At 45.8% G+C, this 23,291-nt stretch overlaps 1 protein-coding gene across 1 annotated transcript in view; it reads right to left on the reverse strand.

Moving 5' to 3' along the window:
- The window catches only part of LOC104461559 (beta-adrenergic receptor kinase 2), a gene marked incomplete at its 5' end in the record, with an annotated part of 43,162 nt that overhangs the window by 1,399 nt on the left and 18,472 nt on the right, over positions 1-23,291 (reverse strand). The window contains 16 exons of the mRNA XM_010073191.1: positions 471-607; positions 1,244-1,406; positions 3,693-3,788; positions 4,240-4,306; positions 4,927-5,027; positions 5,236-5,302; positions 6,576-6,683; positions 7,893-7,987; positions 8,789-8,919; positions 10,108-10,186; positions 15,648-15,747; positions 18,514-18,605; positions 19,206-19,257; positions 20,163-20,224; positions 21,719-21,793; positions 22,605-22,706. Of these exons, the coding sequence (XP_010071493.1) occupies positions 471-607; positions 1,244-1,406; positions 3,693-3,788; positions 4,240-4,306; positions 4,927-5,027; positions 5,236-5,302; positions 6,576-6,683; positions 7,893-7,987; positions 8,789-8,919; positions 10,108-10,186; positions 15,648-15,747; positions 18,514-18,605; positions 19,206-19,257; positions 20,163-20,224; positions 21,719-21,793; positions 22,605-22,706 (1,527 nt within the window). The remainder of the gene's footprint in view (positions 1-470; positions 608-1,243; positions 1,407-3,692; positions 3,789-4,239; positions 4,307-4,926; positions 5,028-5,235; positions 5,303-6,575; positions 6,684-7,892; positions 7,988-8,788; positions 8,920-10,107; positions 10,187-15,647; positions 15,748-18,513; positions 18,606-19,205; positions 19,258-20,162; positions 20,225-21,718; positions 21,794-22,604; positions 22,707-23,291) is intronic.

Below are 23,291 nucleotides of genomic sequence, written 5' to 3' on the forward strand. Positions count from 1 at the left end.
GACTGTAAGAGGAGAACAATGTTTTGAAATTCCAAAACCTCACTTAACTAAATAGACAAATGATCTGCCTAGCACATGGGCACAGCTGGACTAAACTAAAGCTACTATAGCATTTTCTTTGAAACAAAATGCTATAGTATTTATGACCTTACCAGCTTATGTTTTTTTGTATAAATAGTCCAGCGGTCCTAAATGAAAAACAACACCATGAACTAACAAATTCCTTTAAAAACAGAACAAAACAAAGCAAACAGGTTCCTCAAGTCAGCTTTATGTTTCCTCAGTGCAGTGCAGCTCCCCATGAACTACAGCAACCCTCAAGGAAGCTGCTCAAAGCCACCGGGCGTTCACTCGGACACAGCCCCACATCCACGGGAGCTGCTCCCGAGCACGAGCTCCCAGCTTTGCCCCAACACCCATCTGTCTCTCGCGCCCTTGGAAGCTGCGGCTCTCTGGACAGCCTCACTTACCCGAGACTCTCCTTCTCCTCGCCATTCAAGTCTGTTTGGGAAGAGGTAAAAGTAACGACGCTGCCACTGGGTCAAGAAGGGGTTCCCCAACTTCAGCATGTACCCGTGCATGATGCAGTCCTTCCCCAGCGCGTAATCTGTAACGAGAGGAAACATCAGCACACAAAACAGGGGGCTGCCGGAAAGCATCCTGCAAACGCTACGATGGAGGGGACACGGTCCCGAGCCCAGCGTGACTCCTCGTGCTCTCCCCAGGCTGGCGACAGGGCTGCCTGTCCCCAGTCCTGCCCGAATTACACCGGCTGATGCGGCTGCAGTGGGGGAACCAAGAGCAGGAACTGGTTCCTAAGAAAGTCTCTTATTAACTATGAAAAGAATTGTATGTGGCTACCCAAAGTTCTGAGTTTGCGACACAACATCCCCGTGCAAACCAATGCAGTTTGCTGTACAGGACCTCCTCTTTTCCGTCCCTGTTCCTCTGCCATGAGATCAAACCCCACATACTCTTTTCCAAGCTTACACCATAAACAGAACCGGTGAACAGCTGGACATGATCATCTTTAAGAGAGAGCACAAAAGATTTTCCAAAACATCGTGTCAGCATACAGCATTTCAAAACATTCAGAAACGTCTTAAGAAACACGATACGGACTAAATGAGTCCCAGCAACCACTGGTGAGTGACAGTGATACGAGAGTCTGTCGCGGGGAACTTCACACACAGCAATTACTATCTACAGCAAAAGATGGAGAGAAGTGTATTTGACAGATTACCTTCCTCGTGGCCAAGCTGCTTATTTTTAGCCCTTTTTCTGGCCTCAATTTTATCTGTGTCTGCATTTACTGCATCATAAACGGTTTCTGCTACTTCTTGCTGCCAACGCTCCGATATTACCAGAGGGAAGTTCTTATACAACTCCTGGTCGCTATCAAGCAACTTGCAAGAGAAAAACAACATAAAACCCCAACATTTTAATAACTTTTACTATTCTTATACCCAACAGTTAACAGTTACCCACATAACAGTATTATTTTAAAAGATACATTGAACTCTAACCATACCAGAACAGGTGCAAACAAAAGAAAACACAGATAATAATTTAAGCAAAGATATTCATTTATATACAGAGAACAGGTCACTTCTTCAAAACTTGATTTGTTTCATAGCTCCAAAAGCCTTACTCAGTATTGTCTCATAATGATCTCTAGACTTTACATTTCAATAATTAAATGTAAGCAGCGGTATTCTTAACTTTGTTGCATAATCAGTGTTAAGAAACCCTCTAATTGTGTTGAAAACCTTCTCAGCACAAAAATTCCATGAATAAATGAAAGATAACCTTTCACACAACGATGCTTTCCATGCTTCCACGGCTTCATTTTACATTCTGAATAACTCACCTTCACACCCAGCAGAGCATGCTGCAGACCTCAATTCTCCTGCCAGGGAGATTCTTTCCTCCCCTAATCCTTAGCTACAGCACTTGGATTGCACTGAAGGAAACGAAAACCCCTGGATCTGAGGAAGGACTGGCTGGTGCTGGACAGCCATGCTCTGGGTTTAGCCAGAAGGCGTTTCGATGCCGTGTGAAAAGCAACCAATGTTTTCCCTATGAAATCACTGAAGGGTTTCACTTGGGGATGCGTTAAACACTCTTACAGCCACTCCTCGGCTGCTTCAGCTTCTGTCACTCGGAAGAGAAACCACATCTTCCCTCCAGAGAGCAAGACAAAGGCATCCTCTGCCCGTCAGAAGGCAGTCCCCTCCCTTCCGGAGATCCGCAGCCGCAGCGCAGCGGGAAAACACGCTGGATGTGAGGAGACTCCTGCGAGCGGCTTGCAGGGACCCCTCACGGCGTCTGAGCAAGCGGGGAAGCCAGGGCACCCACCGCCGGCTCAAAGGACACGTGTTCCTCTGGCTGTCACAGGACACAGATCTAATCCCCAGGGGCAGGGGAGGAGAGCCAGGCGTCCTCACGGGCTGAGACAGCGCCTGACACCTTCCCGGCAGCTCCGGCTGCAGCTGACTCAGAGGCAGGGGTTATTCAGTCCCCTCGAAAAGCCTGTGACGTCCCGGAGAAAGCGCAGAGCGCAGCAGCTGTACACGATACCCCCACCGACTCATGACCAAGAGCACATGTATCTGATGGGCAGCCTGAACGCAGGTTACAGCGCAGGGATCTGGCTGCACGATTCACCAGCAACCTGGTTTCTCCCTGGGAAACGTTCCTCTGAATCATGGCATTCCAGAGCGGCAGGAAACTGGGATCCTGCTAGACCAACACTGGCACGGAAGATGGGGAGTTTTCTGGGATAAAGAACAGCTCGAGTTCTCTGCATTTAACACGTAAAATCTTTTCTGTGCCAACTTCTGTAATTGCAGCAGGTGACACTGACAGACAAGTTCCTCCTTAGGCACAGTGAGTACTTAACGTGGTTTCTTGCTTGTAAAGTTTAAAGCAATTAGTTTCTCTCCTGACTCACTTCTGCAATAACAAGAATAAAGTTTGATCTACTGAAGAAATGCATGATAAAAAAAATGAACAGGACAGAGCCAAGGCAAAAAATAATGAACGGGACAGAGCCAAGGCAAAAAATAATGAACGGGACAGAGCCAAGGCAAGCCCTGATTCACCGACTGTCCCACAGTGCCAGGGAGGCTCCAGAAGAGGGGATGGATACGCAGGGCACGTCACACCGCCTCCATGCAGCTTTAACTTCTCTTGTTTTCATCAGATTTTGGATACCCAAAAGTTTATCACTTTTCTAACTCATGAAGTTGCTCCCATCAAAATACTGTCATTTCAGAGAGTTTTCCACTGCACTCTGACCATGAGACAATACTATTCAAATAAGGTTTAGTTCAACTTACCCAAGCTACCAGAAACAAATCACAATTTTAAAAACTACAAACCACTAAGTAATCGTGAAAATCTAAGGATTTCCCAAAAAGCTGTCTGACCATTTGAAATATTTGCTTTACCATATAAAACTTTTCATAGGAGGGTCGGTTTCAGTCAACCTAAAAAACGTAAGGACTTGGCAAGCTACAACAAACCAGCTAACCAGCCCAAAATACCTCTTCGTAACAGCATGGATTAAGTTTCCAAACTTGAAAGCAGTTCCTTGCAGACTCAGTAGCCCCTGAAGCAGAGGAAAGGCATGCACACCCGAAAAGCCAAGCCCAGCAGTCACAGCGCTGCCCACCACTGAAGCTGAATACCTTAATGCCTTTAGTGTCCTCTTCATCAAATGACCCGATATCAAAGGCATCTGCTGCGTTCACTTCTCCCCGGGGAGGAATCAGTGGTGGAGGATACTGGAAATTAAAAGCAGCATAATTAAAGACAAATTAATGGACATTATTTAAATCCTGTATTCTGTAAATATTTGGTTTTTGCACAAACTACACACGGCTGTGCAAAAGCATGGCCCTTGAAATTTAACTTCAGTGCAAAGAAGTTCTCCGCTCCGTTAATCAATGGTCCTCAAAAATTCAGCTTAAACACCTTACAGCTCAGAGACAGCTACACAGAAGAAATCCTGCAGTCATTTGACCCTGAAAAGGTAGTAATTCAGCACTGCCCATCAGGAAGGCTTGCAGGAATGAATAAACAGCAGTTTTCATCAACAATCCTCCACGGATCCGTGCAAACGAGCACACGTGCTGGGGACTGGACCCTTGAAATTTTCTGTCTGTTCCCTGTTCAGGTTTATTTTCCTTTTCCTGCTTTACCAAGCAAGCTAAGGTTACTGTCTTAATCCTTTACCTTTTGTAAATAGACTTGCTGCCAATCAATGCCTTTGAAGAAAGGATGTTCTTTGACTTCCTGGGCGCTGCAAAATAAAAGCAACTGAAGTCAACAAAATGAAAGGGCTTCTCAGATGTGTTTGAGAAGTATAAAGCCTTCAAAGGTCACGTTTCTATCACTTGAAAACATCAGTAAAATGTTCTTTTTTGCCAAGAAAAAAAAGGTCTTCCTAAGCAAACAACAGCAGAGAAGACTTTCACATGGAAACAACATGGACACTGCTCCTAAGGAACAAGCTTACCCCACTCCATTTGATATTATAGATATTTTACAGCAAAATAAGCATCTCCTCTTGACAGGCTGAAGAGCAGTCTCAGGAGATTACCATGAAGGGATCCATGACAAAAAACTGCTCCTTGTCTCACGGGAATGAGAGCCCGCCCCAGTCTCAGGTGGGAGCAGTGACTATTGCACACTGCCAAGGGATTCTCAACAGTTATTTATTTTAGACAGAAATTGTCCAAAAATCTGTCCAAGCCAAAGGAAGCCCCAATGCAATTCCACGCAACAGCACTTTTTAATGTTCTCTTTCCAAAATTAAAATCAACACAACGGGAAGCAGGTTTTGACTTGAAATGAGTTCATTCATTTACAGAGATGTGGAAATTTTTCAAGGCAGTGGTCCAAGGAGAAGACACCACCTACCTTCTTCCTTGGCACCCAAGTCTCTTGCTAACATCCCGTTGCAGGAGCCCTTCCAAAAGGGACTTCAGTTCAGGAGAGAATGACTCCGGCAGCTCCACGTTCTGTGAAAGAAAAGGACAAAAAGAGACAATTACAGAAGCAGCGTGATCTTCCTGCCCCACACAGGAGAGCAGCTTTGCTTTGACAGTGTCTGTAACCGACTCTTCGGTGTGTAAATACAGCTTTCTCAGAAAGCAGGCTGTATGACTCCGGTTTTCCGAGGAAACGGGAGGTTAGTAAACAAGAGGAGCGTGGCACCAGGATCCTTACCACCGTGAGCGTCATCCGGTCGATCTCATGCTTGTCTTTGGTTTTGTGCTGTCTGAAAGGACTGTGCCTGTAGAAATAACAAAACACACTAATAAATGTAAAGCCATGACATATTAGGTTACTTCAGCTGTGGCAGCCCCAAGAGCGTAGCATCCTTTGAGTCCCATTCCTCCACCCATCACTCCTGTCCTGCACAACGATAACACAAGCAGTAAGCCATTTAGCGTTTACGATGAAAAGCGAGACTTTAGCCACCAGCATACTGTGGCTACCAGCTACCTCCAAAATACCAACGTTTGAGCTCCTACAACTCTTTTCTTTTCTTTTCTTTTCTTTTCTTTTCTTTTCTTACTACAAAGACCTGCATCACTTTGCAAGAAAGTTTATCCTTTCTGTCTTCAGTACAATTGCATGTGGTGGACATCAAAATAAAACTCAGAGAAAAGCAACCTTTCAATTTCTTTAGTGACTACAGACAGGCATCCCTGAGGATTTTCAAACTCAGGGAAATCTCATCTAGTTACTGCGTGCCAAGGCACACAGAGGGGTCGTTTATTGTTAAATGCACTGATCCATCCTTAAAGAGGGTGTTTCAATGCCTTACCAATTGCATCTGTCTCCCAGAACCAGAACCAGAACAGTTCCATCTAACAAGCCCTGCACAGCCATCACAGCACAGGTATTGAAAACCACTGATCCAGACACGGAGACTGAGCATTGCCTACAGAGCTCAGCACCCATCTGTACGGGAAGAATGAAATGAGGTCTTAAAGCAAGCAGATGGAACAGAAGATAAGCACGGATACCACAGCATTAGTGACTGGGAAGATATTTGGTAACATCTGGTAAATGATCATCTTTGTCCCTTGCCTGCTTTATAATTCTGGTTTGAGTTTGAATTTTTCCTTTTAGCTACAGAAGACCTTAGAATATTGCAGATTTACCATGCAGTCCTTCAACAACAGCATGAAAGAAAGCAGAAACATCTCAGTAGGAGATTTTTTAATTAGATTTACGATACATTCGCTATTTCTTAGTTTTCTTCAAAACCTTGAGGGAATGATATTTTTCAAAATTAAAACATTATTTACTTACCAATACATTAATTAGCTATTACAAAGCATTTTGTCTTGCCATTAGCTTGTTTCAGCTGGGGACCTGCTGCTCAAGAGTTATTTCCCTTTTCTCCTCAAAAACATTGCTGATGAGCGGCTCTGACGGGCAGAGAAGGGCTTCCAGGGTACTGCTTTTAAGGCAGGAGTACGTGGCTAACGTCCAGCCTCACACACTTGAACAAAAAGGCTCTGAGCAGCCTCCCTGGGACACGAGACGTCACTCACCCCCTCAGCAGTTTGAAAAGCATGCATCCTAACGAGAACCAGTCCGCGCTGCTGTCGTACGCTGTTCCCTTCTGGAGCACCTCTGGAGCCATGTACCCGTGGGTACCTCTGGGAAGCAGAAAGGGACAAAATCTTCATTACAACCAGAACTATCATTGGGGAAAAAAAAAATTAAAAATCAGTGTTTTCTCAAGAAGCTAGGCTAATTTAAAGGGAATTCATTTTAAACACGATTTTATTTTGCTTTTTCTTTAGCCATATACATACACACACCCTACTATATATCTACTGAGGAAATACCTTAAAACAGAAACAACAGAATAACAGAAACGATGAGGCAAACTGAAGCAGCTGCAGCAAGATTTGACAGAAGCAGTGCCAGGGTCAGCAGGCAGCCTTCTGTCTAGGAGTGGGATATAAAAGAGGGGGAAGAGTTGCGTACTGTCCCTTGGGTTTCCAGGAAGGACAGACACCAGGACACAGGCAGGGCTCCTGACACTCCCTGGTCCCCGCCAGACCGAGCCCTGCTCTTACCCACAGCCCAGAACAGGGCGAGGGGAGCGGGCTGGTCCTCGCTCCATCTGCTTCAGTGTCTCCTCCCAGTGACCACCTGTGTACGAGGCTTCCCACCAGCACCCCTCCTCCAGCAGCCCGTGCTGGTCACCACCACCGCAGGCACCACGTGCTGCTTTTACCCTCGGTGTAATGGGAACATAACAAGCTTTTTCAAGGAGCTACTGAATTGCAAATCTTTTAAAGATATGACAGGATGAAGCTTTGCTTTTTGCATAAATTCAGAGACTAAACCAGGGCAAATGAGGACCTGAGAATAAAACGTGACAGGTAAGATGTGGATCCACGTGTAACCCAAGAAATTCAGATCCCAGTTACGACCTGAGGCCAAGAGGCAGAAGGAACACAACCTGCCTCCAGTTCTACAAAGATCCAGAAAGAGAAAGGCACAATAAATCCTGTTTTTTAGTCAGCTTCAGAATATTTAATTATCCATTTAGGACAATTAAAACAATCTGGTACTTGAACTCAGTCAGGTTCTTATCTTCGAACAGTGAATCATCTCGAAATAATGTGTCATCTTCCAGCCATGCCTACACATCAGCTGCTACAACGGTGCGGGGAAACAGAAAGAGGAGACTCGAAATCCTTAGGAGAGCATCCAGCTTAGCTGGGCTATACAGCAAGCCTGCGCCACGTAAGTGTGATATTTCTCCTCCAGGCAAAGCTGAATTATAAAGACACATAAAGGACTTCTTCAGCGATGATGGCACGTGCAGCAAAGCCTCCATACATAATACTTACACACTAGCATGTGGCTTCTTTTTGGAAAAATCACAAGCCAGCCCAAGGTCTGATATCCTCACATGCCCGTGTTCATCCAACAAGATATTAGCAGGCTAGAAACGCACAGACACAGAAAGGTTACTGCTTGGTATTCTTCAGCTGGCAGAACTACAAATTCCCAGAACACAGTAACTCACACAGCGATACTCGGGTAATTGGTAATTGCCTTTTTTTTTTTTTTTACATCAATATAACAGACAGTTTCTAGACAAAATCTACATTCTAACGGAGCACTACCATCAGCTCCAGAGGAGAGTATGAAACACTGACAAACAACAGAAGAGAAAAACCAGGTAAGGTTTGAAATAAAAAGCACGTAACAGAATAAATCCATTTTGGCCTCAAATCCACATTGCTTTTGGTTCTTTCACAGAAGGGTCTGTGTGTGGCTCTTACACCCTTCACTTGCAACCTGCACTCTCTGCTTTCTGCAGAATTCCTCCCCACTGTTGTCACCTGGCTCATGAACCCTATCTCGGAGCTGTCCCCAACGTCCCAACTGTCGGTGAAACAGTGAGACTGCCTTCCTGTTAGTCTCCATCACACACGCTGCTCTGGCAGGGCTCTCAGAAATCCAGGGCACTCTGAACTAATATCATCATTGAGACGGTACGGGAGATGAATAGCACTGCACTGGACTCACCCTGACCCCCAGGCTGGTTAAACCAGGTAACAGCCCGGATAATAACTGTGTTGGAAAGCTATTAGAAAAATCAGCCAAAAAACAAACGACCTGTATTCTTCCCAAGAAAAGGTTTCAGGTAGGATACTTCATTTAACGTATCAGCATCTCTGGATCGTTTGCTGCTACCTAACAACCACCCTGCGAAGGCAGTCCCTGCGGTGAGGATTACCTTCAGGTCCCTGTACACGACGAAGCGATTGTGCATGTGCTCTAACCCCAGGATGATCTCAGTAGCATAAAACCTCATTTCTTTTTCAGAAAACACTCCGTGCTGGGAGAGGTGGTAGTGCAAATCTCCTCCTAAAATTAGCAGAATTGAGATGCAATTAAAAGCACAGTGAAGCCTCGCCTCCCAGGCAGAGCGGGACACGGGGGTTCAGCGGAGCACGCGTAGGTGTGTAACCCGCGGAGCGTGCAGGAACCCAGACGTACGCTCTGCAAGCACACGTGGTGACAAAATACCTGAGAAAGTTAACAAATAAATGTGACCAATCTGAAACTCCATTTTAAAAACACATTCGCTTCATCCACATTTGCATTCAGTGACTCATCCAGCATCTGAGTCCTAAGGGGAAGGATTTCCACAGCAGGTGAAACGCAGCCACGTGCGTCGGCTCTGGAGAAGTGCATACATTAGCATATAGAGCAGCCCTGGCTGGAGGGACCCCAAGAGGTCAGCTGGGACAAAATATTCAAACACTCATGCTGGGGATGTTCTCACACCTTCCTAATCAAAGAACAGGCAGAACACAATCTCATTCCGAGCTAATCCACATCGTCAACACATCAAATTGGGCATATCCCTAGGAAAGGGCTTCTGATCAAGCTACAGATTTCAAATAATCAACCAGTTACTTCAATGTGACCTACAGCTTAGATTGTAATGAGAATCTTCACTTGCACAACACCACAGCCAGTCTCCGTTACTGGACATGAGCTCTATTTCTCAATGAAAAATCCAGCGTTGCAGCACAGCGCGTGCCGATGTGCTCCAGCATCTCCAGGTGCTCACCATGGGACCAGTCAGAGCTCGAGTCCAAGTCCCCAAGAGCTGAGCATCCCCAGCAAACCCGGCACTGCAGCATCTTCCCTCTTAACTCTGCCAGTTCCTCTCTCTGCGTGTTCACGCAAGGCTTTTCGCTATGACCTCCTCCCTTTGAGGAATGCTTCCCCCACCCGCTTTCTTTGCAGAGCAGCTTAGAGCAGCCCTTCGGGTTTTATTCTGAAAGCTGTGTCCCTGCTCTCCTCACGTCCATCATTTCCTTCAGCTTCCAGCCTAGTAGGCCTCTGATACCTTTATTTTAATATGTTAATGTTACCAGGTATCAGAGATTTTTCAGTCAATTCTACACATTCCCTGCTTTGGATGAATTTACTGCCAATGCTTCACCCCTCAGATGATTTTTCCCTCATTCTCCTTATGATCTCGGCAAGTCCTTCTGCCAATATTTCTGTAACATTCCCATCATCCGCGTGAGCCTTGCTTACCGTTCATCAGGTCCAGAATGAAACAGAGTTTGTCAGGGGTGTGGAAGGCATAGGTCATACACACTATAAAAGGACAGTCCTAGGAGGGAAGGAGCAAAGAATCACCTCAGATGATAAGCAAAGTACTAGAAAACACACGTGATGTTTTTCCTATTATATTTGCCAAGATTAATAATAATTTCCTAAACCAATGTGTGTACTAATCTACCTACCCTGATGTTTCACTGACAGTTTAGAGATCTTGGATTTTGCTCTCTCATTTCAGTAAAAAAAGGCAACGACAAGCCAAAGGCTTAAAAAATGCAGGTAGCGTCGCCACAGGTACCTTCTAAAGACTTTCAACCACAGCATATTATAAAAATATTTACCTGAGCCTGCACTAGACTCACATGGAAGATCCGTTAAAGCTACCAAGCTCCAGGCCAGCTCAGAGCAGCACAAAGCTGTTCCCCACGACGGCACGGCGAACGTTCTGCTGCCGGAACGCTGACCGAGAGCCTCGGTGACACCACGTACAAAATCCCAAAGCAAAGATGGTTTTCTCCTCACCTGCCCATGAGAGGCAGCCGCCCTGCTGGCCCCGTCCCCGCCGCTCCCCTGCAGAGCTGCAGCACCCGACAGCGGGCGTCCTGCCGCCGGCAGCTCCCCAGCAGCGCGTGCAAGCGCCGGGGAAAAGGAACACGAACAGGCTCGGAAGGAAGTCACGGCTCTGAAGCGTACGCAACGCACGGGAAGCAAGAACAGCAAGGTCTGGATCACGCAAACCCCAGAACAGAAGGCTGGGGGGTGCAGATCTGGGAAGGTCCCTGCAGAGCAGCCGGGCGCAGGGATGGATTACATCCCCCCTCCCGATCCACTCTAATTCACACAGAGGTTTAGGACAAGCAGCTGGAAAAAAATACAGCTGGAAAAACACCCACGGGCGCAGGGAGGCTGAGGGGGAGACGAGGTAAGAGGAGCTCAACTGCTGACGAGGCAGGACACCGCGCAGGAAGGACAAACGTGACCTAACGTGACTTAAACAACGTGTGAATTATCGCAGCACTGACAGTGAAAGCTCTGGGAAGCTACAACAGGAACCAGCTCCCTTCCCAGTTCAGAAGCTGCAAAACAAAGTGGCCTTGGGTGGAGAGGGGGCAGCCGGACTGGGCTCCGAACGGGACGGGAATGGTGACACCATCCTCACCATCGGCGCAGGACAGACCAAGGGGGTTCCTCCTTCCGAACCACGCAAGGTTGAAACAGAAAGTTTTCAATCCTTGGCTGTGACCCCCAGTGATCCTGCCAGAACAGTCAAACCCAACTGTAGTTGATCATTTTCCGTGCAAACGCTGCAGACCGCAGGCACGCGGCCAGAACACCCCGCAGAGGCAGGCAGAGGGAAAATTGCTGAACGGTCCCAGAAACAAGGGGACTAGAGGTGAGGCAGGACGGCATCCGACAAGAGACACTGACTCTGGTTACGAACGGTGTACTGCTCCCAGCTGCGGACCACTGCAGTTACCACTTGACTTCAGGACAAACGCTTTAGCAGAATTATTAAGTTAATCTTCTGGATCAACTGGGCAATCCAGCAGCGTCCCCTTGCCAGCCTCCCAACATCTTAGAGCAATCTAATTACCCAGGAGGATTTAGTGTCAGAATCTAAACTCCACACAGAGAAAAATAAGTGAGTTTATACACCAGAACACGGTACGCCTGTATTTTTATGGATCTCATTTTTTAGAACAATTCTGCAAGTGTAAATGGGATGCATAACTCATTTTTGTGTACGCCTTCCTAATTTAATCACCGCCCTCTCTCTGTTTAACCGAGAGAATAAATTGCAGCACTGCTACGTTTTTGTGACACAAAAACCACTGCAAAAGAGTATTTTCCAGGATAAAAATTTTAAAAACCCTACAGGTATATTTTTTAAAATGAAACATGAAGCAATAAAGCAAATTTCCCAAGAGAGTAATACTTCTTGGCAGTCAAGCTCCTGCTCTGAAAAAAATAAGCAACAGTATGACGACAATGTGTGAATTAAGAATAGCTTGGAAACAGTTCCTTACATCTAAACAATCCTGGAGTAAGTCCAAAAAATTGTAGAGGACAAATTTCTGGTAATAAGTCATGTGGAAGGAAAAAAAAAATAGAATACCTATAAAAAAAAAATCATTGGAATGTCATATTTTAAAGATATCAGCACATGACTTTCAAAGGAAACCTTTGATTCTGACTCTTTACCCAAGCACTCGGCGGTAGGAATGACAGCAAGAAGGTGAAAAAGGTGTTCAACGCTGCTTACCTGTTTCTTCTCAGAAAAAAAAAATCCTTGATTGTTGATCTCAGATGTTTATTGTTCAGCCTGACCACTGCTGCTGTGCCTTATACTCATCATCCCTTGGAGGGAATCCTGAATTCAGTCATTAGTCCAATTATCTCAAAAAGAGCTGAATAAGCTCAACCGCCTCGTTGTTTTTCAGAAGGAGGGAACTAGCAGGCACAGCAGAGGAGCCACAGCCCCGCAAGACCCTGGTCCTGCAGAACGACCACCTCCTACCCGCCAGGAAAAGATTTCTCCAACAACCGCCTCCTTCCCCAGAGAGCCCCCGGGGCAGCCGGCTTTAGGACAGTCCATCAGCAGCGAGGGTCTCGGGGATTGCAACGGGCCGGGTTTGGAATGTCAGGCAAATGTTGGCTATTACAGAAAATACATATTTTTTTCTTTTAATAGCAAGTAATATATTTTCCCTGCTATGCTATCTTCAAAATGCATTTCCAGCCTCCAGACTGAACATCGTGGTGGGAGAGGAAGACGGGGTTTTTCTGGTGCAGAAGAGGAAACACAAACCTCAGCAACGCTGCACCGCCAGTGACAGAGCAAAGGTACCCGTGGAGCCCCCGAGCACCGCAGAGCCCCGGGCTGCAGTATTCGAAAAGCTCCCTGCGCTCTGCGGAGGGGTCTGTCGGATTTCTGTCCTGTGCCGATTCGAACCGTTACCAGGAGAAGCCACTGTCACAACGGGGCCACAACAAACTCAAACACGGGAGCTCCCTATTCAAGCCGTAGCTGTGAATGCCAAATTCTGAGGTGGATTAACAAAAATGATTACACAAACGTGTGTGTAATCTGCACAGCTGTTATGATGTGTTTTGCAGAGACATCTGGATTCCCAGTTACATGACTAATTGTACCGCGATGAACTTCCCCGGTCCATTTGCTCGGGCAGCACATAGATCCTGTCGCTGGGGACGGCACGCGCCGCTCAGACCTAACAGCTCGTGTCAGGAATGAAATGAACGACCTTATTGCATCACTTTCAAACCTATTTAATTCTGCACATCGAAAACGCCCCAGCACCAGCGCCGGCAGATGTGTACCGAACCTGAACGGGCAGCATTTTGTACAGAATCTCTTCTTTTCAAACTCTCTTTCAAACTTCTGAGAATCTAAAAGAAATTACACTCTAGTGAGCTGATAACCCTCAATGAAAACCCCACATGGCTGGTCCTGCTTTTCTGTTGCTAAACGACTCGCTAGGCGCTGTCAGGTAAGGAAACGAGCTCCACCATTAGCAGCCTCGTGAGCAATTTTCTTCTCGAATCGTTAAGACACGAAAATTCACATTCGGTACTGGAGCAACAGAGTCACAAATTGATGTGAACAGGACAATTATCACTCCTTTGCCTCGATTTCTCGCCCAGTCTCCACTACAGCACTTCACCCCACTGGCTCTCCATGCTCCGGACACTTCTGGACCAGCCACAGCTTATCTTTGGTGAGAACAGCTGATTGAAGAGTCTGACTGATAAATGCCAACTGTTCATTGCACAGCTAAGAGCACACAGAAATACCTTCCAGTCCTCCTTCTATCCTGATGCTGAAGCCAGACGCGAATGCAGTGCCGTGCCAAAGGAAACGCTCTGACTTTCCATCCCAGAGCGCGCCTGCCCTCCCCCAGAGAGCGGCTGAGGCTGGGGAGGAGCTGCCAGCGAAACACCTCGTCCTTCCTCCGGAGCTTTGCAATAAGAAAAAGGCTCAGCCTTAGGGGGACACCTTGATGCACAGCTTCCCTAGTCTCTGGGTTAGCATTCGCCTTACCAGGGTATTTCCAACAGCAGAGGAAAATGATCTGACGGGTACCAAGAAAAGTTCAAAAGTCAATCTTCTAGGGACAGAACTGCCCCCAGCTTTGCTGCTCTGTCCTGCACAGGAGAGCACCTCCCACGCCTGTCGTAGGCTGAAGAGTTCCAAGTCTTTGATTCACAAGATTTTTTCTCCACAATAACAGGGCACAGTTTAGCAGTCATAGCTGTGTATTTATCTCCAAGCCCTGAAAAGCACAGCTCCATTTTTGAAGCCAAGCTTGCAGAAGACAAGGGCCACCCAGCACAGGCAGCTCCTGCCGCCGCGCCTCCAGCAACGCAGCGCCGCGTCCCAGACCCACCCGGGAGCCGGTCAGACCCACGGGTTCCCTGAACGGGTGACAGCAAGGATGCTCGTGCGCACTTAAAGGCCAGATCCATGCTAAATGCATCATAAAAAAAAAAAAAAAAAGAAAAAAAAAAATCCCCTGGGTACTGCAGAACCCAAACCCAGATGTGCCTAATCGGCATCCTCCGGCACCACCGACACCCTGCTGTCTGCACAGCCGGGTACAAGCCCAGGGCAGAACCACGCACACCTCCTGCGCACGCTCCACCCGGGCTGGGCAGGGGGGATGTGTTCATGCTGAGCTGCAAACTGCACGTTTAACGCATACACCGCAACAGTCATCAGGAAAATTAACCTTTTTCCCAGCATCGCACGTAACCATGGCGACGTAAGCTGATTTCCAGCTCTGTTTAGCGAGGGCAGCGCTCTCAGAAGGCTCTGGCACTTCCAAGCCTGCTCTGAAGCTGAGCACAAGAGGCTGCGGCCGCTGCCCAGCTCTGAGGGTACCCGGCAGGGTGACCCCGTCCGGCTGCTTTCCATGCGCATCGGTGACGCTCGTAAAGTCAAACAGACTTGTGTGCTAGCTGGGCAGACTGACTCGGTACACCTTGGTGGGTTCTCAGCTGAAGTACAGAAAAACAAAATGGAAAAACTGGATAAGCTACTACCAGAGTCCCAGGAGAAGGAGGACGGATGGGTAACCGGAGTTTTTTTTTTCTGACATAGCACCTTCTATTCCACAAAAGTATTATGTAACTATAGCAGAAAAGGAAGTTTTTTTACAAGACAGAATAGTGGTTTGGAAAACTTTCAAAGATAAATATTTGAAACAAGAATATTTAAAAAAATCAAGGGGGGAGAGAGAGAATGAATTACTTAAGAAATGGGAATCTCCTCAAGCCTCTTCAGCGGAGATGCTCATTTCTGTAAGCACCCGAACAGAAACACAAGCTCGCTTTTCCCATCTTATTCCAGACACATTGCTAGAATCAGGGGGAAGGTTCCAGAGGGGTTTAACTTTTGCATGTCACACAGCTGAACTGATGGAATATGCATTACATGTAACAGCTTTTATATTAAATGAAAGCAAAAAAAAGAAAAGCAAACCAATGATACTTACTCCTGTACTGACAAGAGACAGCATAATTCTTTCATTTAAGGCTAATGTTTCTCCTTGCTTCATCTTGATTCTCTTCTTATCTAAACATTTCATTGCATACCTGAAAATATTAACCGTTCAGAAAAAGCACCAGAAAAAATTTCCTCCTATAGTCAGAATGATTCACTAGCAGTCATGCCATGCGTATTTACAGCATCCTGCAAGCAAGCTCTTCAAAGACTTAAACTCGGTACTAAAAACATCATTACACAGCTAAACAAGAAAACCTCCAGCATCTCACAGAATTAAAACATTTTCGACAGAAGCCTCCTAGCAGAGAAATGTGCTTTAACAAATAATTCTGTGTCCAAACAATCACAGTGATACAGGAATTACAGACCATACGTTCAGTTTTTAATACCTACAAGCAAGGATTTGCAGTATGAATTAAATAACAGAGACTCTATTACAGTTCCATTTAATTCTAACAGTTCCAACTCTACCAGGAAAGTAATATTTCGAACACATGCTGAGTTTTATATATTATTTTTTTTTTAAAGTTTTCCTTCTACTCGAAAAAAGGGCAGATACACACACGAAAGCTTTTTTTTTTTTAATCTTCTACCATCTGTATTGCACAAATTAATAAAATTTTGCTCAAAAAAGAATGTTGCCCTAACAACCCTGAAAGCAGAGCAGGATATAATCCATCTGTGGGTACGTGGTCAAAGCGCTGGGAGAGCCTGCCACCAGAGAACAGCTGGGAAGGAAGGAAGGACACGTGTGTTCCCCCAAGGAAGACTTCTAGACATGGGCAGCCACGGATTCTTGTGGGTCGTTTGTTTTAAAATCCACTCAGGAGAACCCTGTGTTACAGCCCTGCATCAACGGCCATCCTCTGCCTACGCCGCGAGAGCTCTGTGCAGGAGCAGGGCATCACCCGGCGGTGTGCTCCCTGGAAAGCCACGTCGTTCCTCGCCATGCACGGGGTGTGAGTGGGGACCAGTGAGCGTGAACACACAGGAATGCTAAGTTTCCAAAACAAGGAACATATTCACAGCACGTGCTCTTGCTGGGGAGCCTGCAAACGATGGCTAGAAATAGCACTTCGCACGCTACGCTTGATTGATGCCTGGCCATGGAAGCGAACGACTGGGGCCACTCCGGGCGGATGGAAATCACGTCTCTCGCTCTTACATCGAGCCGCGGGCTCAGAAAGCACCGCTAACCCTCTGCCTTTGGGCTGCTTTGGGCATGGTACTGCTGGCCCCTAGTTAGATGTCCTTGAAGGGGGTGATGTGAAAGAAGCCTCAGGTGTATCTTTGTGGGTTAGTGCAACACCGATGGCATTTACCTTCGAGGGGTGGCTTCCCAAGCTCCTTGCAGGCAGTAAGTGCGGCAGAGGCAGCCATCTAGAGTGGACGGGATCTGGAGTAGGGACGGGTAAACAGGTTTGGATTAAGAAAGAACTAAACCAAACCTCTACCCAGAAACTGAACCTAATCTACAGCTTTGGTTCAGATTTGAAAAAGGTCGGTTTTCCCACATCTCACTGCCCTTTGCGCTATCTGTATCTGATAAAAACTGTCCTTTGCTTCAGCTGCTAGTCCCAAGGTTCATCCACCTCCTGCCAGAGCAACACTCAGACACGATGATGATGACTGGGCATCGAGAACTGACTCTTGAGGGTGGGCGCCTGCTGAGCGTGGATCAAGCTAAACAAAATGTTTATTTTTGTACATGGACAAATTAACGAATTGTACATGGACAAAAAAAGTACCAAAGCAAGAATAAAGACAGAATTGTTAGTAATAGTATTAATAGAAATACTTGAAGTCGCTGCAAAAATACTGAGCATGATAGCAACACCAAGATGCCTTCCGCTGGTTAATAGCTCAGAAGTTTATTTTATCCAGCAGGATGCCAAGCACACACAGCCGCCAGTGAAGCCAGCTGCACCCGCAGAGACCCGGCTCTTCACACATGCCATGCTTACTGAGAAGAGAAGTGTTTAAGGATGGTCCCTGGGCTAAAACTGTTAGGAGAAAAGCCAGATGAAAGGGACAGGGTGGGATGTAAATAAATAGATAGATAGATATTGAGAATAATCTGTTAAATCAATGCCCAGATACCCAGAACAGAACATAACATAACGGGACAATTATGCCTAGAAATTGAAATTTGATGATCAGGAGAAGTGTGTGAATGGTAAGACCAGAAAAAGAAAAAAAAAAACCACACAGGGCTGATCCTGGAGTTCCCACCAAGAGCTCTGTTAATGGAACTACATTCTTCCAAATGCAAGCAAGGAGCGCTGCTTTCGCCAGCGAACTGTGCTCAGCAGGGCAGGAACGTATGCAACTACACCCACTGGAACAGCACATCCAGGCTCTGCCCAGGCACCACCCTGCAGGCTGAGCTCACGCTCCCGTGCCACCCTCCAGCCCTGCGCCAGCACCAGCGACGTGATGCGCTTCGCTGGAGAAGAGCAACCTTCAGCGGACGAGAGGTCACACCTCGCACCATCGCCACGGCTTCCGCAAGAACATCCTTCTGCTCTGTCAGGCTCCGATCCAGGAAATCGTTTAAGCACATACTTAATTTTAAACACATGTGCAGCCTCCATTATTTTTGACAAGACCATTTACATGAAGGATGTGCTTAAGAGCTCTGCTAGACCAAAGCCCCGCACGGCAGGATCAGATATCAAACCGAGCTTAAAGGTGATCCAGAAACCAGAGCCTCTTGGGATAAAACCTGATTACAAAGCACTGCACAGCAATGTGACACCGCTTTCCAGCGCTTTGGTAAGAAACGGCTGGAAGGATTTCCTTACTGGTTCAGAGTTTACAATTACTTCTAAAATAAAGTGTGTGCATATACTCACATTTTTCCAGTGTCTGCTTTTCTGCAACCGTACACTTCACCAAATCCCCCTCTTCCTATTATCCTATGTACACTAAAATCATTCATGGTCAGCTGTAAGTGCAAACAAAACAAAACCAGACTTCACTTTCCAGTATTAAAAACTTACTGTAAAAATATCTCAACAACCTATTAATGTGTTAGGATACTCAGCCCTGGGAATTCGCACAGCACGTGTTTTTTGGAAAAAGGAGCCCCCACTGTCTGTATCTCAAGGCACCCGCACAGCCTGAGGGACACACGGGAGGAGCGAGGCTGCTGCTGCCAGCGCCCCACGGGCTGGTTCGTAGGCGCTCGCGAAGAGCACGGCGGCTCTGAAAAGCCGTGAGAGCGCCGGGCACCGGGAGGAGAGCAGAGGGGAGGTGAGGGGCACTGGGGACGATGTCGGAACCGCAGAGGGTGGCTGGGGGGGGCTGTTACAGAGCAGCAACCGGGGCAGCTCCGTTCCTTCTGGCCATTACCAACATCCAAAAGCTATTGACTCGAGGCAGGCAGGAGGGAGGCCCAGGAAGGAACCGTTAGGACCGGGGGTCTGAGGACAGACAACGTTCACCACGCTCAGCAATGAGGCGTGTTCAGAAGCAGCATTTAAAACTGAACATTTTCTATCCTGTGTGAGCCTTTGACAAGATAAATACACTTGCACGTACTTACATGAATATTTAGTTCTACGTTTTTCCATTGACAAAACCTCGTAAACTTGTCACTGCAGAAAAAAAAAGTTTAAAAGTTGAGACGACTGTGTAAAGCATTATAGGAAATGTCAAGACTCTGATGTTTAAAATACAGTTAGCCTTAGGGCGTGTTGTGATATTCAGTAAATGACAGCCTTCCTTTCAAACAATTGCAGTCTTACCCCCACCAAGAAAAACAATTACCAGGCAGTGCCCCCTGAACATGGTCCATCCTCCCAAGGGAAGGATGTCAGATAACCTTACCCCTCCAACTGTAAGTGCTCAGACAGATTTTAATTTTTAAAAACAACTAAGCTTGGAACTAACAAACACTTAAATTACATAAAGAGAAAGATAATTATAAGAGAACAGAGGCAGCTCAATTTATGTTAATGACCCTCCGTACACTCCAAGGAACATTTTAAACTCATTTTATCTTAAAATAGGAAAAAACATCAAGAATACCACAAGCTGTTGCAAAAAAAAAAAAAAAAGTTTCTCATTTCTACATAAATAATTAAGTATTTATTTTCAGAGTAAGAAATAAGGGTTCTAGGGAGGCATTTTTACAATGACTTCAGCCTGACTGCAAACACCACCACAGCGTTTCGCAGGGTATACTGGGCTGTCGCTGGATCAGAGCCTGCACACCAGAGCAGTCCCACCAAGGATGTTCAAACCTTTAAGAGCAAACTGCACGCTACCGCTACACGGAGCAACAGGAAAATCTATCATCTTTACAGTTTTCCCACTCATACATCCTGACACTAATCATGATGTACAGCAAAGCCAGGCATTTGCAGAAGCTTGCTGATAACACACTATTAATTAAATGATGTTTACTCAACATTTGTAACCTGATTTTCCAGCCATACTTCAGGGACCTGGCTTCCCGCTGCATTAGGTAGAAAGTTCAGATAACATGTCATGTGCATACCTTTCCATAAATTTCTGAAATATTTTTCCTCGGAGACTATCGCAAATTTCTTCTATATATGGCTAAAAAGAGTTAAGAAACACAATTAGTATTGAAGCACACGATAAGCTGATGATGCCATCCTACCCACCGCACAGAACTCACCCTGGCCCTATACAACCCCAGCATTTACTGTGTTTTCCGTCAAGAAGGATCAATGAGGCATTTAAGCTTCATTGAGCTTCTGGAATGTGAGCAAGTGCCTTGAAGTCAAACACAAACTATTTTCTTGAGCTAGAAAACCTTAAATGTTTCCCTTGGGGATGCTGTATGAACCCGTGTATAGCACCTGTCTACCGACAACAAGTTTAGAAAAATAATTAAAGGATAGTTCTTTTTTTCCAGCATTTTTAAAGACAACACAAGTTCACTCCTGGGGAGTCTGTGCTTCCCAGGGCTGCTGCTTTTCGGTGCTTCTCTCCTCTCTGTGCTCAGTAAGAACCCAGCACCCTCCATTCACAAGGGACTTTTTCTAGAGAAACCCTTCCTCTTGCTGTGTGACGGCACGCAGCGACCCCAAACCCCACCCCAATTAGCGCTGAGACAGCAATCAAGCAACGCAGTGAACAATTTGTCAGTTCCCCTGATTGCAACATTAAAAATCTATTCACTGAGCAGGAAGAAAACCCAAGCAGAGGCCATCTTCACGTTCCAGCGATACATAAAACACATCAGATCTACATCAAAGACATGTCGCATGATGGACGAGGTTCACCACGTGCAGAACCACACTGCTTTCACGCGCCTAGCTAGAAAAGCCAGCAGAACTCTGAATTTTTCGTCTGATATTAATGGGTATTAGAGCTATAACAATACAAGAAATATTTCACTTCTCATTTCTCTCTCTGCTAAAGTCAATAAAAACCATAAAAGATGTATAATTTTGCAAATGAGCCAGGATACCATTTATGTTTCTGTTCAAATCGAGGATATGTAAATCCCATAAATTTTAGAAAGTTTAAAAAAGCACCACAATTTGAATGGTGCAGAAACTCCTCTTCAGAAAGGTAATTTTTGATTGGATTTCATCTTGTGGAGAGACAGAAAAACATGTGAAATGGTACAAATACTTAATTCCCTCACCATCCCCAACCAGGAATTAATAAACCTTAAAATTAATGAAAAAGGAAAAATGTTTTCAAAGAGTTCACATTACTGAATGAAACATTAAGGCAATTTCTCCACTCTGTAATTTGGTTTATCCCAACAGGATGTGTACCCTTGTGATGTACAGTGATTTACTCTAAATCACTTAACGACTTAAAATAACATAAATTTAAAAACTATTCTGTTCATATACCAACGTATAATTTGCTCTCATATTAAATGTGCTCAAAAATATTTTAGATAAGAAGAGTAATTTGTAATTTTTATTTGACTTAGAAAAGCACCTTAATATCACCATTAGCGTGAAGATCTTTACCAATACTGTCGTATTCTGTCTCCTTAAATAACATGGACCAAGTCATTTACTGTCAAAGAAGTGAAGAGAACTTGAACTTCAGTCTTAACCTTACCTGAAAAAGGCTGGCTGGCACTTGTTTCTTGGCTAAATGTGTTTGTACATGATCTACAGCTTGTTTTGAGAAAGGCTTTTGAGAAAGAAGAAAAAAGAAAGGTTTCAAACAGCTGGTAAGCATCAGAAGTTTCATTTAAAGTCTGCAGCACTCTTGCTCTCCTATAAAAACTCCACGTCCTGCAGAACGAATGCAATACAGCTTCCTCCACGTGCATCGCTGTGAAACACGCAGAATGGCACAGAAAAACCACTGTTCTCAAGCGGGAAGGTGGGAGAGGGGAAGCTGAGGAGGAGAAAGGTGAAGATAAAAGGGCCAGATGATGATGCTCAGCCCCGTACACAGGGGCAGCTCCCGACACAGCAGCTGACATGGACTTTGTACCACTAGAGCCAACAACGCACACTTAACAAAAAATCGCTTAAACCCAAAGACCGATACCATTAGGGCAAAACACACTGCAATCTGTCTTTAAAATAAGAGCAAACGGAGCTGGTAAATACAGATTAATGTATGTATATGTGTGTGTGCATATACATACATAAACTGCACTCACTTTATCATATTTTTTAAATAAAGATTTAAAGAAAAATCTCCAAATATTTCCTTTGCGTACCATCAAGTTTAATAAAAACAAAATTGCCACACCACCAATCTTTACACCTCATCACTACAAAAAAAAATTGAAAAAGCATGTTGAATTCAGCCAAACCCAGTCCCACGGACTTCAAATGGAAATCCAGGGCACTACAAGTATTTGTAGTAACGATTCCTTCAGCAATAGTCTTAATTGCTCTCTGAATGAGACAGCAGCTACTTTGAATTATCACTGGTGCCCAGCCCCTCGAGCCAGGCACGGGGCAGCGCGGCTGTGGGCGATACCCACGTGCGAGCAGGACAGCAGCTCCTTCATGATGTACGTGTCGTAGATCTGCCGGCTCCGGCTCAGCCGCTCCTCCTCGGAATCCAGTTTCTCGTACTCTTTTATCTGCAACACAAGAGAGAAAGATCCATTAGATGCTCAAGCTTCTAATGGTTTTTCACTCATTTGGTAAAAAACAGGACTTGGGCTGAAGGCGAGCAAACAAGCAGCAACACTTCTGACGGTTTCCTTCCCCTGTGCTCAGCTCTCGGACGGAGAGCACTGGCCTGTCGCTCCTCTAACGCTCAACAGCCTTGGCCCCTTCCCAGATTGTTCCACTCGATGCTCTGGACCAGCCACAGCACACTACAACCTGCCCTTTTCTGAGCTCCTGGGGCGAGCAGAAGCGTTGGAGCATTGCAGAGGCAGCAGGAGCATCGCCCACGTCCTGCGCAGGGGCCATCACAGCAGCCCAGGCACGGATGGGCAAGAAAAGAATAGAAAGCACACTTCAAAACACGCACATCGTCCAGCTACACACTGAATCTGAATCCTAAAGGTGGCTAGAAAGACATTTTCACTAAATATATCAAGTTTCTTTGTGTTCCAGGTGAAGCGACAGTGATCCTAGATGGTTAATGTGCAGATCAAAACCAGATAATCAGCTCCAGAAAAAAAACTTCACCAAGTCCAAGGGTCCTTTGGAGCATG

This window comes from Pterocles gutturalis, unplaced genomic scaffold, assembly GCF_000699245.1.
Source record: "Pterocles gutturalis isolate BGI_N339 unplaced genomic scaffold, ASM69924v1 scaffold6457, whole genome shotgun sequence".
Taxonomy (NCBI): Eukaryota; Metazoa; Chordata; class Aves; order Pterocliformes; family Pteroclidae; genus Pterocles; species Pterocles gutturalis.